Raw genomic sequence first — 16522 nt, 5'->3', positions numbered from 1 at the left:
CTGCAAGGAGCAAAAGGGAAAATATTGATGTAGAAAGAAAATAAAACCACAGGCCCTCCTGACAGCACTTAAGTTTCTTTGTTTCTTCATTTCCTGCCTGGGCACCGTCCCCAGGACTGTGGGCAGCTGGCAGGGGGCTCTGCAGCTGGTGCTGCTCAGGAGAGGTGCCAGGGGAAGGGGCCAAAACTGACAAGGCTTTCCAGGCCTGACAGCGAGCTCTGCTCCGTCTCCACGCAGGCTGCACTGCACTCTGAGTTCCCTGCTTCTCGTTCCCTCACTCCTGCTCTGGCACAGCCAGCAAAAAAATCCAAGGAGGCCTCGCCTTGTGCTGCGCTGTGTGGGATGAAACTTAACCCCAGTTTAACAGAGCTCCGGGTAAACTCCAACAGTTGTAGCAAAGTCCTGGCTGCAGCAGCGCAATGCCCAGGAGCTGAGGTGGAGGCTCTGTGTTACGGCCCCTTCGTAGGCGCTCACGTCAGGCCCTGAGTGATTCTCTGACTAAAAAGGAAGGTGGGGGGGTTCTGCAAGGAGCTGCAGAGAAGATGTTGTTTGTGGGAAGGACATTCCAGGGAGCCGAGGACCCAATGAGCCAGCAGAAGGCATACCACAGAAAGCGCATTTGTCCTCCGGCTCCTGCAGAAGGGAAGTTACATGCTTTTATTCACCACCACTGCAGTCTCCCTAGGGACAGCTTTGGGTTCAAAGGCCTCTCTCTTCGCAGCACAGGCTCACCAGTTACACTAGCTTCCCCTTCTGCTACTCTCCAGCATCATCTGTGCCCTCAGTGGTAGCCTGGCCAAGAATGGCACAATGCTGTGCAGCTTAGCCAGACTCCTGAGACCTTAGCAATATTCCCTGTAAGCTGAGGGTTTGGGCAGCCGCCCAGGAGAGCTTCAGGTACTGCCCAGCTGATTAGCAGAGCACCCACAGCTGGCAGCATGTGGCTGCCAGTGGTGCACAGCCACCAATGCCACAGTGCACATAAAATTTATTCTGCCCATGGGTGGAAAAAAATTAGTGGGAACTTTGGACCTTGGGCAGATCAGTTTTGTTGCTTTGTTCCCTGGTTTCCCCATCTACAAAAGGTGATTGCTAATGCACATCTTTGTTAAGGGCTGTGAGAGCTACTGTGACGTAGCTCCATTACATCCTTTCTCTTTCACAATGCGGCTCACAGTCCCTTGTCCCTCCAGGTACATTTGCATCCCAAGTGAGGCAGAAAGTAATTTGATGCCCCTGCCCTCACTCTGGGTGCTTAATGCTAAGCTCGTCAGCAGCACGTTTCTGCCACAGATTTCATTTGTCCCCCTTAATGAAGCACTAGTGCAGAGACTGTATTCGATTTAGCAACACAATATTCTTTGCTCCCTCAAGATGTCATGTACCACATTTTGCCGGCAGTAAAATGTTTGCATTGTTCAAAACAGGGAATATCCTCCCTTCCTACAGGGGATCTGAATTTTGTTATTTAATCAATTTATAGCCTTCTAACAGAGAGAGTGACACTTTAACTTAATCAAGAAGCACCTGAAATAACCAGCTGCAATCATGGGGGCTACCTGTGTTCTGGACAGTTTAGGAACTAGGCCTTAGGATCGACATTCCCTGCAAGCTGAGCGCTTGAGCGGCTGCCTCGGAGAGATTCAGGTGCTGCCCAGCTGATTAGCAGAGCATCCACAGTCGCACACAGCCGGCAGCAGGTGTTTATATGGTGGTGCACATGCCTTGGTGCACATAACAAAATTTATTCCACCCATGGACAGATCCCTGCTTAGGCTTATGGGTTGAGTGCAGCAATCACCCAGTAAGAAGTGGGAATGAAGATGCAAATAAATTATGGAGCGTTGGACAGCACCTACCACCCTTCTCTGTCTGCTATTAAATATTCAATAAGGGAAGTAGGTCGACTCATTCGTGCAAGAGTCTAGATCTAGAATTCTGGGTGCTGCTCCTTTCTCAGGGAGGGGTCAGGCAGTTAGAGCTGGGGACCAGGTGTCAGCCACCCTGGGTTCTAGTCTTTGCTCGGCCAGAGATTTGCCCTGTTATCACACACAAGTTGCTATGCTGTCTTGTTCCTCAGTCTCCTCATCAAAATGGCCATCACACCTGGGTGTAACAAGGCTTCATTAGGCCCTTTGTACTGACACAGCAGCTTTCATCTGAAGATCTCAAAGCCCCTTGCAAATGTGATTGCACATGTTCGACCAAAGGAGGAAACTGAGCCATCAGTGATGTCACTTTGCAGCGAACGCCCATTATGATTTTGGTGTGCCCTGGAAAGTGGCCGTAAATAAATTGTGAGGTGCAGCCTGGCTCAGAGGGTATTACTGACAAGACTGGGGAAGGTTCCTACTGCCTGCAGAGGCAGAGCCGACTCTAGGGAAGGGGTCTCGTGATGCTAAGTGTTAACTCTCACTGGCACTCGCTGGGGCTCACTCACCAGCTTCGTCGTACTCCACAGATTTGAGGAAGAGCCCCGCTGCCGGGGCCATGGCGTTCGGTGGAAAAGCCAGCGGGTCTCTCATCTCTAAGAGTTCCTTTATGTGATGAGGGGCTAGCCTGCCTTGGCCGACTGCGACCAGAGCACCTGCCATCCTTCGCACCTGAAACAAGAGAGAAAATGGCTTCGGAATATGAGGAAAACCCTCCACTGCACCTGACATAAACCAACAAGGCCCAGGCGCATGTCACATCCCCTAGAGCCAGGGACTCCACACAGGGAGAGATGATCCTAGTTCCGCAGTGTGCTCGCTCCCTGTCACCCAGGGAGGAGTCCTGCTCATGCTGAGGTGATGTCCCAGCGCTGGCGAGCGGTAACGTAAGCCCCTAGCTCAGAGGAAGGTCAGATAGACCAGCCTCTAGAAGGATGAGTTGCATATCTGGGGCTTCTGGTCATTTCAGTGCCACTGCCGGCTGGGGCATTGCCCCGCTGCAGGGGAAGGTCACATCATAAAGCCTAGTACGGGTGCTGGTTGAGCAGCCACTGGGGCCTGCAGCTGTGGAAAGCGCTGCTCCGAGCATGCTCATTTCACTCCTGGAGAGGGCTCAGGCCCACGGAGGGGATTCCAAGCTCCATTCTATGCTCGGCTTCTTGACTGAGATGCCAAGCCAGGAGCTCCTGCCTGGCGCAGACCTGCTGGGTGTGTCTGCACTGCAGCATAGCACCCGCGGGTGGGCCGCCTCAGCTGACTTGGGCTCAGGAGGCTGTAAAACTGCAGTGGAGACCCAGCCTGAGTCCAAACATCCACACTGCAACTTTGTACCCCACAGCCAAGCCCACATCAGTGGCTCCAGGGCAGTCGCCCATGCTCCCGCGAGGAACAGACCACCCCAGGGAACCAGGCAGAGACCAGTCACCTCAGAGAGCCCCGGCTCTGCCACTACAGACCGGCCTTGCTCTTTGAGCTCACAGGGTCTGCCTCCAGTGCCATGCAAGGCCAGGGCAGGGGAACTTGAGCCAGCAGGCTCTGGCTTTGTTACCCAAGAGCTTGAGCCTCTGCACACATTCAAGGTTACGACTTGTTGAATCTGGGGTGCCAAAGTCTGCACTGTCTGACCCTGCACACCCCAGCCCTCCCCCACTGCGGAGCTGTAAAATGGGACCGGCCACCAAACCTGAGCCTCTAGAGGACAAAAGTTCAGCCCAGGGCACTGTGGGGTGCTCCTTCACTGTGAGCCTGGGGTGGATTCTACACTGCAAAGCAGCAGGGGTCAGCTGAGACTCGGGCTCATGAGGCTGTAAAACTGCAGGGGAGAGATTCAGGGCCTGGGCGTCTCCCCACCACCCTACAGGGGTTGCAAAGCCCGAGCTCCAGCCTGAGACCAAAAATCCTCACTGCAGCTTGGTGACCCCACAGCCAAGCCCATGATGGTGAAAGGGGGCCAGGCACACAAGCTCCAGTGCAAGGTGGACAGGTGTTCCTCAACCTTTTTTTTTCCCCCCATAAAATACCCCTTTAAAAAATCTAAGCTACCCCAGCACCTACAATTTTCAGACACACATTTTTTTCTCCCATTGCAACACGTTTCTTCTACTGTAAAAGAGCAAGTCGTGCTGCAGGGCGGTGTTACTCGCAGGTTTAGGGGTCTGGCATGTCCAGAGACGTGTTTTGAATAATTGCCTGCCTATTACAGAACACGGTTCTCAACCTTTCCAGGAGACTGAGGGGAGCACGCAAATTTCACGTCACTTTTAAAAACAACTTGCTTCCAAAACCAGCCCTTAAAATACAGCAGTTTTGCAACATGCAAAACTTATGAGTTGCTTCACCTGCTCCTGTTTAAAGCATTTATAAAATAAATGACAGTGTATAACTGTTGTATTTAAGTCTGGGTGTGTAAAACACAGCTGCACAAATGAATTTGTTTGTACCAACTTCAATAATGCTTTTTATGTAGCCTGTTGTAAAACTAGACAAAGGGCTCAATGAGTTGCTGTGCCCCCAGGAGACCTCTGCGAACCCCAAAGGGTACAGGTGCCCCTGGTTGAGAACCAGGTGTAGACAACCCCAGAGAGCTCATGTTTAGTGCCTCCTCTTTCATGGGGCCCTGGGACAGAGCAGAGTACATGAAGAGGGGTCAGAGTTGGCCCTGAATGCAAACCCTGGGCTTACGCTGCACTGCAGATGTGTCCTGAGAGCCCGCCTGTGTGCTACCCTGCCTCACGGATGGCGCCTGCCCCCCCCAGTACCCTGGTGAGTTCCAGCAGCTGCCCCCTATCTCTGGCCTGCAGGAGGCAGGACACTGGACTGCAGTAGTAGGGGTGGTTGCTAGTGCACCACTGGGGAGGGGGCAGCTGTGCTGTGATTTGCCACTCCGTGCATTCGTCCTGCTTGTGCAGCCGTGAAAGCCACCTGAAGCACAGATCAGTGACCTCCCGCAGCCGCTGGAGCAGGGGTGACCTGCAGGCCAAATTCCAAGGCCTCTGCTTTGCACCACAAGAGCCTCCTGCAAGGCCCCTGCACGGGCCAAGGACACAGAAACTTTCTGCTGCTGCCTCTGCCTGGCGAGCGCACGTGGGCGGAGAGAAAGCGGCGCCGAGGCGAGGCGCTGCAGCACCCACACATCCCTCGGCGGTAGGAAACTAATGAGCATGCGGCAGAGCTGGGCTGTCAAACCAAGTTATGCAACCGACATTGTTTCCAGGCGGGGGCAACTCGGGGGCTTGTTTCTCTCTCCAAAAGCCAAAAACAAGTGAGTCAGAGGAGGAGGAAGTGCCCCCGCAGCCGGCAGTGTGATATTTCCAACATCTTTGATCTGCCTCGAACACCTCCCTCCTGCCACTCACTGATTTCATCCCCACTGGGAGGACCTGCATGCTACAAGGATAATGTGTCCCTCAAGTGCCTCCTATTTCTGCCAGGCCCATCACCTCAGTGTCTTCTAGGCTGGGTGTGGGGAGGTTTGTTGTCAAGGTCCAAATTTCTGGGTTCAGGTAGACCCCAGATCCAGATGCCAGAGAAGAAAATAATATAATAGTACAGTTTGAACCTCTCTCATCCGGCACCCTGGGGACCTGACTGGTGCCGAACGAGAGAATTTGCTGGACCACAGGAGGCCAATGTTGTCTAGCAGCATCACCAACACTTCCACGGCTTCCTGGGCTCTGAGAAGACATTTATGAGGTAAATTAGAGCTAAATAACAACCCAGAACACCCAGAACCAGGACTGGTGGCTGGAAACAAACTTTATGGGACCACAGGAAACTTGGCCACACCAGTGGTAAGTGGTGGCCCAGCTAACTAAAATCATGCCAGATGATGGATGTTGCTGGACCAGGGAAGTTCCGGATTAGAGAGGCTCAAGCTGTACAACAACAACAACAACATACTTATTTAGTATCATCAAAGATTTCTGGGTCCATTCAAAGCACTTGGCCTTGTGGGTTGGGACCCAGGCTGCCTGCTGACTGCCTCTGTCCTAGGCTAACAGCTCTCCTTTCCCTCGCTGACCCTGAAATGGAAGCTGCTATAGCAGTGCCACTGGCACTCACGCCTCTCAGTACCTCCTGCTCCCCTAAGCCAAAGGCGCTGGCACAAGTGGCAGGAACCAGTGCCTGCTTGCAGCAGCTGTATCATGGCAAGCAGCCGCAGCCTGACAGTTCCCCCACAGAAACAGCACGTTTCCCAGCCCACAAGAGCGAGACGTGAGAAACTGGAGCAACCAGGACGCGATTAGGATGTGGGTTGTCTGTGGGATGCGGCTGCTAGGTAAGAAAGATGATCTGCAAGTGTCTAAGCTCTCGAGGGCAGGGCCAACTTTCATTTGTTCTTGTGCACGCTGGAGCCCCGATCCATGTCTGTAACTCATAGGCACTGCAGTAATACATGGAATTAAGCTCAGCAGGGCAGCCACATTAGGCTGTAGCTTTACAAATAACAAGCAGTCCTGTTACGCCTGAAAAACTAACATATCTACGTAGTAGGTAATGACTTTCCCCCCTGAGAATCAGGGCAGAATTAACTCAGGTTTCAAGCTCGAACTCAACTGCAGGCTGGGCTGAGGAAGTCTGAACTCAGGATTTTCAGCTCCTCCAGCAAAAACACACTCAGTGAGTCCTGATATTTCTGTGTCTCATTACTGGGTGGCTCCAAAACGAAGTTCAATACATATGGGGGTGGAGGATGGGAGGAGATAATGTTATTTCCGCCTTCATAGGTCATCTAAAAAGGACAGATCCTGTTGGCTGGAAACTCCTGATGCAAAGTGATTTCTGCGATGCAGTTTGTACAACAAAATGTCCCCCTACCAATGCACACACAGCCAGCAGCCCTGGGCTCTGCAATGCAGCTACCTCTGGGTTGGTGGGGAGCACGTAGTGAATGCCACGTGTGACCGAGGGTGGGCCCCTGGGCTAACCTTGCTCAAGCATTCCTAGAGTTCTGCAGTGCACAGAAGCCCCTGCTTCAGCCTTTCAGCCAGCTCGGTGGCCACGAGACCTTTCAAGCTGGGTGTTGTGTTTGGTGAGGTCCCCCCAGATGCCACCTCGATGCAACTGGAGCTTTGGGATTGTCTAGTATTCTGGACACAGAGAGAAAAGCTGTGATGCAGGTTCAGGAGAGATACCAGGTCCAGCTTTCTGGATGCTCACAACAGCCTGTGTGTCACACACCGGGGGAAGGGAAGTCACATGGACAGCTAGCACTCGTCCAGGTAACATGCTACTGATGCAACACTTACTGGTGAGTTTAACTTGTAACTAACTATTTCATCACCTACAGAAGAGGCCGGGGTGGGGCAGGGAGGTGAAAGGGGCGTCTCTCTTACCCAGCCACTGTCCAAATTTTCCATCAGCCTCTGATTTTGGGCACCCAACTGATTTTACCAGCAATGCGCAAACGCCGACTGACTCTGTACAAGGGAATCAGGTCAAACACACAGTGGCCCAGCCGACACGCTTACTCGTGCAAACAGCTGTTGTGTAAACACAAGTCTGCTTCGTGCAATTGGTTACGCCTGCGCCAAACAGAAGGCTGGGGCTAACATCTGAACTACATTTATGTGTGTTTTATTAGGCCGCTGGTGCCTTTACAAGGATGAAGCAACAAATGTAAAGCAATGTCTTACCGAGAGCTAAATGTAACACGATAAAATGAGAGCAGATCACCAGGTGGTTACATTTAAAGTGGGGTAAACTAAAGTCCCTTGAGCAACTAATCAGGTTGGTCCTTGTTAAACCCACACACAGATCAAGTGGGCCAGAAGTTCTTTTATATGAAGACAAAACCCCCTCAGTTTCCCAGGAATCCAATTAAACCTACTGGCTCCCAGGCCAGTTAGCGAACTTGGGGGATGGTTGGCTTCGCTCTCTGAATCGTCAGACTAACATAGGGCTCTTTCCTTCTGTAGTCAGCTAGGTCTCCTCTACCTCTGCCTGTTAAGACCCAACATCGCAGCATAGATAAAATAAGGCAGATCTGTTTAAGGAGTGAGGAAATGGCCCATCCAGCCACACGCTGTTTTATATTTCCCCCACTAGAGGTCACTAGCTGCTGTGAATCTAACTGGGATGCCTCAGGCCAGGTCTACACAACTAAAGACTTAGCTGTGCAGCTATGAAAATTGCATCGCTGGAGTCGATGTACCCTAAGTCAAATTTCCGGCACAGCTCCACTGTGGCAGGAACTTTCCCATCAACTCCCCTTACTCCATGTGCAAGGGGTGCACCCTCCACCTTCGATTTACCATGTCCTCCCTACCAGATGTGCGACAATGAACCCTGGAAGGTCGCCCTCTGGAGCACCGGTTTTCAGGTAAGTACAGACATGCCCTGGATGTTTCAGGTCTGCCTGCCTCTGAGGCAGCCAGGCTCCTCCGATGGACCAGGGATGGCCACATGCCACCAACCTCCTCCTCAGCCTCTCTGGGCAAACATCGCACTCCCAGTGACAATCCTCTTGGGGTGCTCCACCCCACCTCCCTTTGCAAACACAGCCAGCGTGCAACAGCTGGTAGGTTGGTGCACAGGGTTCAGAGGAGTGTTTCCTGTAAGCTGAGTGCTTGAGCAGTTGCCCAGGAGAGATTCAGTAGCTGCCCAGTTCATTAGCAGAGTGTCCGCAGCCCTCAGAACACAGGCTTCTGGGTGGTGCACATCTGCACAGGCCTCAGTGCACATAATAAAATTTATTCTACCCCTGGATGGAAAGAAATTAGCGGGCCCCCCTCACTCAGAGCCGAGCTGGGCGTCTGCAGGGTTGTGGGAGGCTGTCATAGCAGACAGCATTAGATAGAGCTGGGCAGCAACGGAGTGTGAGATGAGCAGAAAGTCACTGCCCAAGGGTGGAAACTCCCGTCTAATGCCTTAAATACTCACTTGGAGGGAGAGAGAGAACCTCTCTCTCTGAATAGCCCTTCCCAGGATCATGGAATGGGCTGAAATAATGCTTTTCTATGTCCTTTTGACCCACTAGTGCTCAGCCCTGGCTGTTCACTCCCTGGACACCAGGAGCCAGGGAGTTCCAGAAGCTGCTTAGCCCATGATGAAAACAAAGCTGGTATGGTGTAATGAAATCCAAACCAGCCATTTATTGCTCCCACGAAACAGATCAACCAGCTGCAGCCACAATCAAGGGTCCCTCTAATTTTTTCCAGTCACATGCAGAATAAATTTTATTATGTGCACCAATGCCTAAGCAGATGTGCACCATCGGGGAAACAAGCTGCCAGCTGTTGGTGCTCTACCAACCAGCTGGGCGGCACCTGAAACTCCTCCTGGGCAGCTGCCCAAGTGCTCAGCTTACAGGGCACAATGTGACCAGCACTGAGACCCACCAACCAAGACTTGCCAACTCTTTCCTAAAAAGGAGAGCTACTAAATTGTGCAGCAGTCTCCCTCCAGGGTGGCGGGGTGGGGAGTGGTGAAAACCCCATTGCTGAGTTATTTCAAAGCAGACAGGACAAAGCAGGGAAGGGAACAATCCTGCCAGGAGGAACATTCTCTCTCAGAGAGAACCTACGCAGTGTAATGGAGATTTTCTGCCTCTCCCTTCTACTCCATTTTGTATTCCATGATCCAGAACACACACACACAAAAATCCAGACCACCCTCCTTAGGTTCAGCACCATAACACAGCATGGGACTGCCAGCCTATCGTCTGCAACCAATCAAACTGCAGGAGAAGACAAGGCAGTTTGGAGAAAATTAAAACTCCCACCTTCAGGCATTTAAAAAGCAAGTTCAGGGGTTCTCGTTCTACTGGCCCACTGCTGAAATAAGACCACCTGCGTTCTACTTCTGACTGCATGGCTGGAGCAGCCACTGCACCTGCCTCAGTTTCCCCCTCTGTAAAATAGGGAAGACACCTCCCAAGGATGTAGTGAAGTTTGTTTAGTTCTCGCCAAGTGCTTTGAGATCCTGGGGTGAAAGCGGCTGAAGGCGGATGGAGCTGTATCATGATTGTGGAACTCCACTGTACCTGCCTGTAGAGGAAAGATCTGCTCTTGAATTCTAGCTCCCAGAACTGCAGCCCCCTAAAAAAGAAAGAAAGAAGGTCAGTTTTATAATTGTCTCCCTCAAGCCAGGCCCCAGCAGCCCCAATAGGGGCCATAAATCACTGGTCAATTACAAGCAGGAAGGCAAAGCAACACGAAGATGGCGAGTTTCAACTTCTGATGTAAAGAGACCTCCCTAATTCCCAAAGCTGCAGCGATCATTTCCTACGGAAGCTGGATTCTACAGTGGGAACTAGGCTGAACTTGCAAACAGTCCATTACAAATGGAGCAAAGCTGCACAGGGTGCTCCCCAGCCCTCCTCTGGCCACAAATGTCTGCAAAGGATGGCCAGTTTTCACAGGCTATGTACAGCTAAACAGGCAAATTACACAGCCCTGGATAGTGTCCCCTGTAAGCTCAGTGCACAAGTGGCCACCCAGGAGATTAACAGAACGCCCACAGCCTGCGTTGTATGGTTCTATCAGTGGTGCACATCTGAACATGCCTCGGTGCATATAACAAAATTTATTCACCCCCTGGATGGAAAAAATTAGAGGGAACTTTAGGCCTGAAGTAAGAGAAAAGTATTGACATAAATAAAAGAGACACTAAAACCTTTGTTGGAGGGAAGCTGAAAAGCTGCTTCGAAGATAGATGGTGCCTGAGTGGACAGGGCAGGGCTGCATGAGACATGCTGCACCACACACAAGGCTACCGTCTCCCACATGGAGCTCAGAGGAAGCGTGGCTACAGCAGCATCTGCTCCAGGCTGCATGCAGCAGAGACGAGGGCCTCTTCTCTACCACCGTAGGCACGTTCGGGCTGGTTGTATGCAGGTGGGGATGGGAAGATGCCAGGACGGTCCCTCTCCATCTGCCCAGATGGCAGACCTGCCCCTGGCGGGTTTTCTCCGCCTGGCAACAAGCTGGAAAGGGGTCAGCGGCCGAGCTGGGAATGTGCCCAGGAGCTGGGAACAAAACGCTACAACAGGCTCCAGGAGGGGAGAGATTAAGGAGGAACAATTCAGCTCTGCATCTTCTTCCAGCTTTGGAAAGAGAAGAGAGAGAATCAAACTTGCCGGCCCTGCTTCAGCGCTCCTGGTTGGCGCTCCCCCACCGGGTTTCTGGTTACAGAACACGTCTGTAGCCCTTGCTCAGCTGGAGCAGGTGCGGGGCAGAGAAGGGTTCTTCGGGTCACAAGTTTTGGTCAAATCAATACCCTGTCCCATCAGCGCAGAGCTTTTTTCTCAATGCCTGTTGGCTGGGATGCACCAAAAGGAGCCTCAACCTGTTTGAAACACCAGAACAACAGCAATAGCCCCATCAGAACAAACCAACATCCCTTAACTCCAACCTCCCCTTCTGCTCTGAGCTCCCCCAGGCTGACCAAATCATAAGCAGAGATGGTGAGACTGCTGAAGTTCTGGGAAAAATCACATTTACCTGTACCCCAGGGAGCCAGATTGTTCTCCTTGGCCTCTGAGGATAGGACAAGAAGCAATGGGCTTAAACTGCAGCAAGGGAGGTTTAGGTTGGACATTAGGAAAAACCTCCTGCCAGGGTGATCAAACACTGGAATAAATTGCCTAGGGAGGTTGTGGAATCTCTATCACTGGAGATACTTAAGAGCAGGTTAGATAGACATCCATCGGGGATGGTCTAGATGGTACTTGGTCCTGGACTCGATGACCTCTTGAGGTCCCTTCCAGTTCTAGTGTTCTATGATTCTACTATCGATTATTGTTACTGAGCAACCAACTGCCGTGGGCTGCTGGGAGAGCGTGGAGGAGGTTTCCAGGGCCTCGCCTCCACTGGGGATTTCAGACATCGGCTACAGATGCAGCTGTCCTGGCACAGCCAGGCAAGGCTGCTTGGAATCAGAGAAGCAGTCGCCGCTTGAGGCCAGAGAAAGCGACGATGGTGCAAACTGAACCTCCCTGTTCACAGTAGGGGCTGCAGCCTCGTCAGTCAGTGAAACAGGCTGGAACCCTCGTTCATCCGACCTAGCCCTAAGGCAACGCCCTCCCTGCGTCAGGACTAAGGCGCTTCCCCTTGTCTTACCAGCCTGCGAGGGCCAGAGGGGTTGCTGATTTTAGGCAGCTTTCGAGGAAGCAGGTGCAGTGCTGAGGTTCTTTAGGGAGTCTTTTCCTGCCCTTTCAGGTGTGACATGTTTTCCGCTCCTCACCGAGTCCCACAACCCTAAAACGCCCCCACCACAAAGCAGGCCAGAGCCAGAGGCAAGGAGATGGCCAGGCACGCTGGGTAGGACTAAGCTTTTATAGCCCGATCCAGCTGTGGTGAAAACCTGGTCAGTTTCACAAGTGCTCGCATCATTATCGGTCCAGAGTGACTCGACATGGACGCTGTGCCTCAGCCAACTGGTTGGGGTTCTGGGCTGCTCCCTGGGGAGAATGTGCCTCAGACTGGCTCAGAGATGCTCCACACAGATGCTGGCAAGGAGGCTCCATACAGACCAGGAAGTCAACACTTTTTATTTGCTCCTTTCCCCCCCCTGCCCCCCCGAGGATCCCTCCAGATCCATTTAAAAGGCCAGCGACCCCCATGTGCTATTTCTAATTACACTCTCAACAGCTGCATAGTTAGTTCACCAGCCCCCTCTCCTCAAACACAGCTCAACTGTGCATTAACCAGTCAAAGGCCATCAGGGCCACTCAGGACACACATATCAAGGCAGGCAGAGCCCTTACTGGCTGACAGTCTAAACCAGTAGTGAGCAAGCAACCTGCGGCCACATCAGAGTTTTATATGTAGCAGGCCAGACACTTTATTTACCGTTGCTCATGCACGGGGTTGCCAAATTCTGATTACTGTCTGTGTACAGGTTGAATCTCTCGTCTGGCACCCTTGCGACCTGACTGGCGCCGGACTAGAGAATTTGCTGGATGACGCGAGGCCAATATTATCTAGCAGCATTACCAATGCTACCGCTGTTTACAGGGCTCTCGGAAGATGTTTAGGTGTAAATTGCAGCTAAACAACACCACAGAATAGTGAGAACCAGGACTGGTAGTGACGAAGAAACTTGGTGGAACCAGGGGAAAGACGGCCACACCCCAACAAGTGGCTGTCTAACTACAATCATGTGAGATTATGGAGTTTGCTAGACAAGAGATCTGGATTAGGAAGGTTCAGCCTGTGGTATTTCTTCCTCCTGGTGTTATTAAAGTCACTCACACACAAAAAGCAAGTCCCGTGAGGTGAAGTGCATGCTAATTTACCGTCAATGTCGTGTGCAAAAATCACGGGCTCCCTCTGCAGCCAATCAGCACAACCTGCAAATTCTCGGTATGCAAGTGCAATTAGCAAAATGACCCTGTCCCAGGCTTGGTTATGACAATCTCGTGGCCCACTGAAACAGAGGAGGGGGGCCATTCATGCAGCCAACTCGCCTGCCCAGTGCTGGTCCACATGCCGGCAAGCCAAGAGCAGCCAGCAGGCCTGGAGCGGCAGGGGGAGCTGCAGGTGCAGAGCTGTGTGAGCCGTTACGAACTGGATTAGCAGTGACTGCTACAGGCTAAGAACAAAATGCCCAGGCAGAGCTGGGTGGAGGTCTCACAGCTGGCCTGGCAAGGGAAGAAGTTTTAGGTCAGGGTTTTGGACCCAAGCATATTTAAGTGAAGGAAACTTGCCCAGCCTCTGAGCTACCCAGGGCTGCTACCCGAGCCAATGTGTCTGCTATTTTCAGGGGCGCTCCATTCGCACACAACCAGCCTCTTCTCCCCACAATGCTTTTAGCATTCACGGCAATTCTGCGGCTTCTGTTCAGGAGGCGGGGGAGGGGAAGGGGAACTGTGAGGCTCGTCTGTCTGATGTAACCCAAGCAGACATCCCCCGAGAGGATAAACCAAACGCACTCTTCTCCGGAAGATGCAAAATGGGCCTTAATTGAAGCACTATTATTTAACAGCAGACAGGGCGGCCCTTAAGCACAATTTTACTCTAGGCCTCTGGAAGTAAAGTGATTTGGAGGGTTAGAATCAATGGGTCATAATGACACCAAAGTCGACTCAGTGGCCAGAGGCTGATTCTTCCATCGCTTCCTTTTTCTTGGCTCCTTCACTTGACCTTGGCCAAAAATTTTCACCTGAATGGAGCCTGAGGTGGGAAATGAGGGAGGCAGCGGTACAGACAGCAGCTTACTCTGCAGCTAGTGGTGATGCAGTGAGTTAGGTCCGTTACAAGTGGACAGGACAGCAGCAGACAAAAGAATGAATGAGCTAGAGAGTGTTGATCAGAACCCGCTGCCATCCCTGTGGCCAGGCACAAAGCCAAGGGGATGGCTAACAAACTTGAAAAATGGCACATTCCAAACGGATTAAAGGAAGGATTTTTATTCCCCCACATTAACCAGTGCAACTCATTGCCACAAGATCATCAGCACAAAGTTCAGCAGGATTAAAAGGGGTTTGAGCATTGAGAGGACTAATGAGATGAGCTGGAGTTAGAATAACACCCACTTTAAGAACATACCACACAAGAGTTTTGGAAGGATAATTGGTACAGATCCTACCTCTGGGGTCTGGACTTCCAGAGCTTGGGAATCTCTCTGGTGCAGCGTCCCTGTGAGTACTCCAAGGTGGGCATCCCACGAGAGAGATGGGCCCCATGCTCAGCAACTCCTCCCTCATTCCAGAGTGCAGCAAATGCTCAAGTTCAGGGCGGGACAGAGCGATGACCAAACCTGTCACTCCCTCCTTCAACAACTAAACAGCGATTACACGAGGGGATACAGCCGCACATGTTAGGACAGACAAAGCCAGCCCTTCCAGCTCTTTCGCAGTCCCCCCAGGACTTCTCCAGTGCACCAGCTCTAGGAGCAAAAATTAACATTCTCCTGCAGTTTCGGAACCAGGGTCAGCTGCTGAACTGTGAAATACATTCACTGCCAAGTACTGAATAGGGGTTTCTACCTGTCAAAACAGCAGGGGATGCAGCCACCCGACAGACAGCTAACCAGAAATCATCTGGAGGCTGTCAGCACACAGTCTGGCTCGGGAGATCTGCTTGTTTCAAATAATAATGTTTATTTCAAAACTATGTAAATCTCAATGAAGAAAGAAAAACTCTAGCGTACAAGCGTTGTCAGCTTTCCACATGACTGGCAACTGTAACGTGCCCCAGACCTAAACCAGAATTATTTCAGAGACCGGATCAGTCAGATTCGCTTGGGGTTTGCATCTTTAACGGGAAAGCTTTTCCCCCCAACTGGTTTGCAGGTGTCTGAGTTAATTAGCTGTTAGCTGAAACAGCAGAGTTTTGAACATCAAAATCCCGCTCTCTTTTCACGTAATTGTTTTCAGTTGTTTGGCACGTGGGACTAGTTCCCCAGTCAGCCAAAGAGTCTTCCAGGGAAAGACAGGAAAAGAAGTGAATTCACAATGTAACTAAAACACAGGTGACTATTGTTTCATTTCCCCCTTGCAAAAACCTTTCAGGTCTTTTCCTTGATCATCATGAAGCACAACCAACCAACCAACCAGGCAGGCACAAGCCTGTTTCTCCCACTCTGTGCAGGTCACCTTTCGGAAACAGTGCAACGCTCTGGGAATGCTGACGATCCACTGAGCACGGCCTTACCTTCCATGTGCACCATTGTTTTGCTGTTACTCGCTTTCCATGGGCTGCAAACCCACCAGCTTCCTGGCAAGCACTACTTAGCTTGGGCCCAAGTGGTTCACTAGTGGGTGGGGCCTCTCTCCATCTTCTGCTGAAACAGTTGGTTCTGTCTGCTGAGCCAGGATATGAGACAAGATGGACTGCTCGGATACAAGCCGGCCATTCCTATGTCCCTGTGCAGGTGCAATTCCACAAGGCCTCATGGGGCTAGGGAGCCTGCAACTGCTGCAGGACAGATGATTTGAACACTTGTACCGCAGGGGAGAGGAGACATTTCTCTCCCTCCCCTACCCATCAGCATTCATATTTTTAATGAAAAACATGGCCAACTTTTCAACCAACAACCCGCCAGGAAAACGCCAAAGACCTCGGACAACGTGGAGATTTACTGAGATTGAAGGACAACAGCTGGGGTACTCCTGGGGTCAGCTAGAAGGTTTGTCCCAAGACAGAGGGCAGCGGAGGGGACATGTAGATGACCTTTGCTCAGCTAGGAGTACAGCAAACCCTCGCTTAACACATCTTCAAGTTGCATGAAACTCTCCTCGAGTCTCAGACTACTTGAAGGCACGTGGCTGTCAGCCTGCCTAGCTTCCCAAAGCTGCAGGCAGCTCGGCAGGCTAAGAACCCCTTCTTCTGCCTTCCCAGAGCAGCGCTAGGCACCCCTCTGGGACGGTAGGGGGAAGGTTTTTAGTTTGCCTAGCTGCCTGCCTCTGTGGGCAGCCAGGTGGGCTAAACCCCCCTTCCCAGAGCGGCACTGCTGTCAAGCTGACAAGTCATGCCCTGGGAAGGTACAGGAAAAGGTTTTAGCTCAGCAAGCTACCCACTGCTGCAGGCAGCTAGGGGGGCTAAAATCTCCTTGCCCTGCCCCCAGATTAGCCCCTCTCCCTGCAGCGCCAGCTCAGACCCAACCCATGTGGGGGGCTCCCAGCCCCTTGATCACTACAGCCCCAC

General features: G+C 51.9%; 1 protein-coding gene across 2 annotated transcripts in view; it reads right to left on the bottom strand.

Moving 5' to 3' along the window:
- Positions 1–16522, bottom strand: part of PUSL1 (pseudouridine synthase like 1) — a 74663-nt gene that overhangs the window by 133 nt on the left and 58008 nt on the right. The window contains exons 6-7 of one of the 2 annotated variants that reach the window (XM_074975986.1): positions 9916–9970; positions 2441–2603 (exon numbers count right to left, since the gene is read on the bottom strand). In XM_074975986.1, the coding sequence (XP_074832087.1) occupies positions 2441–2603; positions 9916–9970 (218 nt within the window). Of the gene's footprint in view, positions 1–2440; positions 2604–9915; positions 9971–11040; positions 11220–16522 lie in introns of those variants that run through there. The other variant, XM_074975987.1, reaches the window with a different exon arrangement.

This window comes from Carettochelys insculpta, chromosome 23 (assembly GCF_033958435.1).
Source record: "Carettochelys insculpta isolate YL-2023 chromosome 23, ASM3395843v1, whole genome shotgun sequence".
NCBI classification, from domain to species: domain Eukaryota; kingdom Metazoa; phylum Chordata; order Testudines; family Carettochelyidae; genus Carettochelys; species Carettochelys insculpta.
The sequence above is the reverse complement of the archived record's forward strand: the minus strand, read 5'-3'. Positions and strand labels throughout refer to the sequence as shown.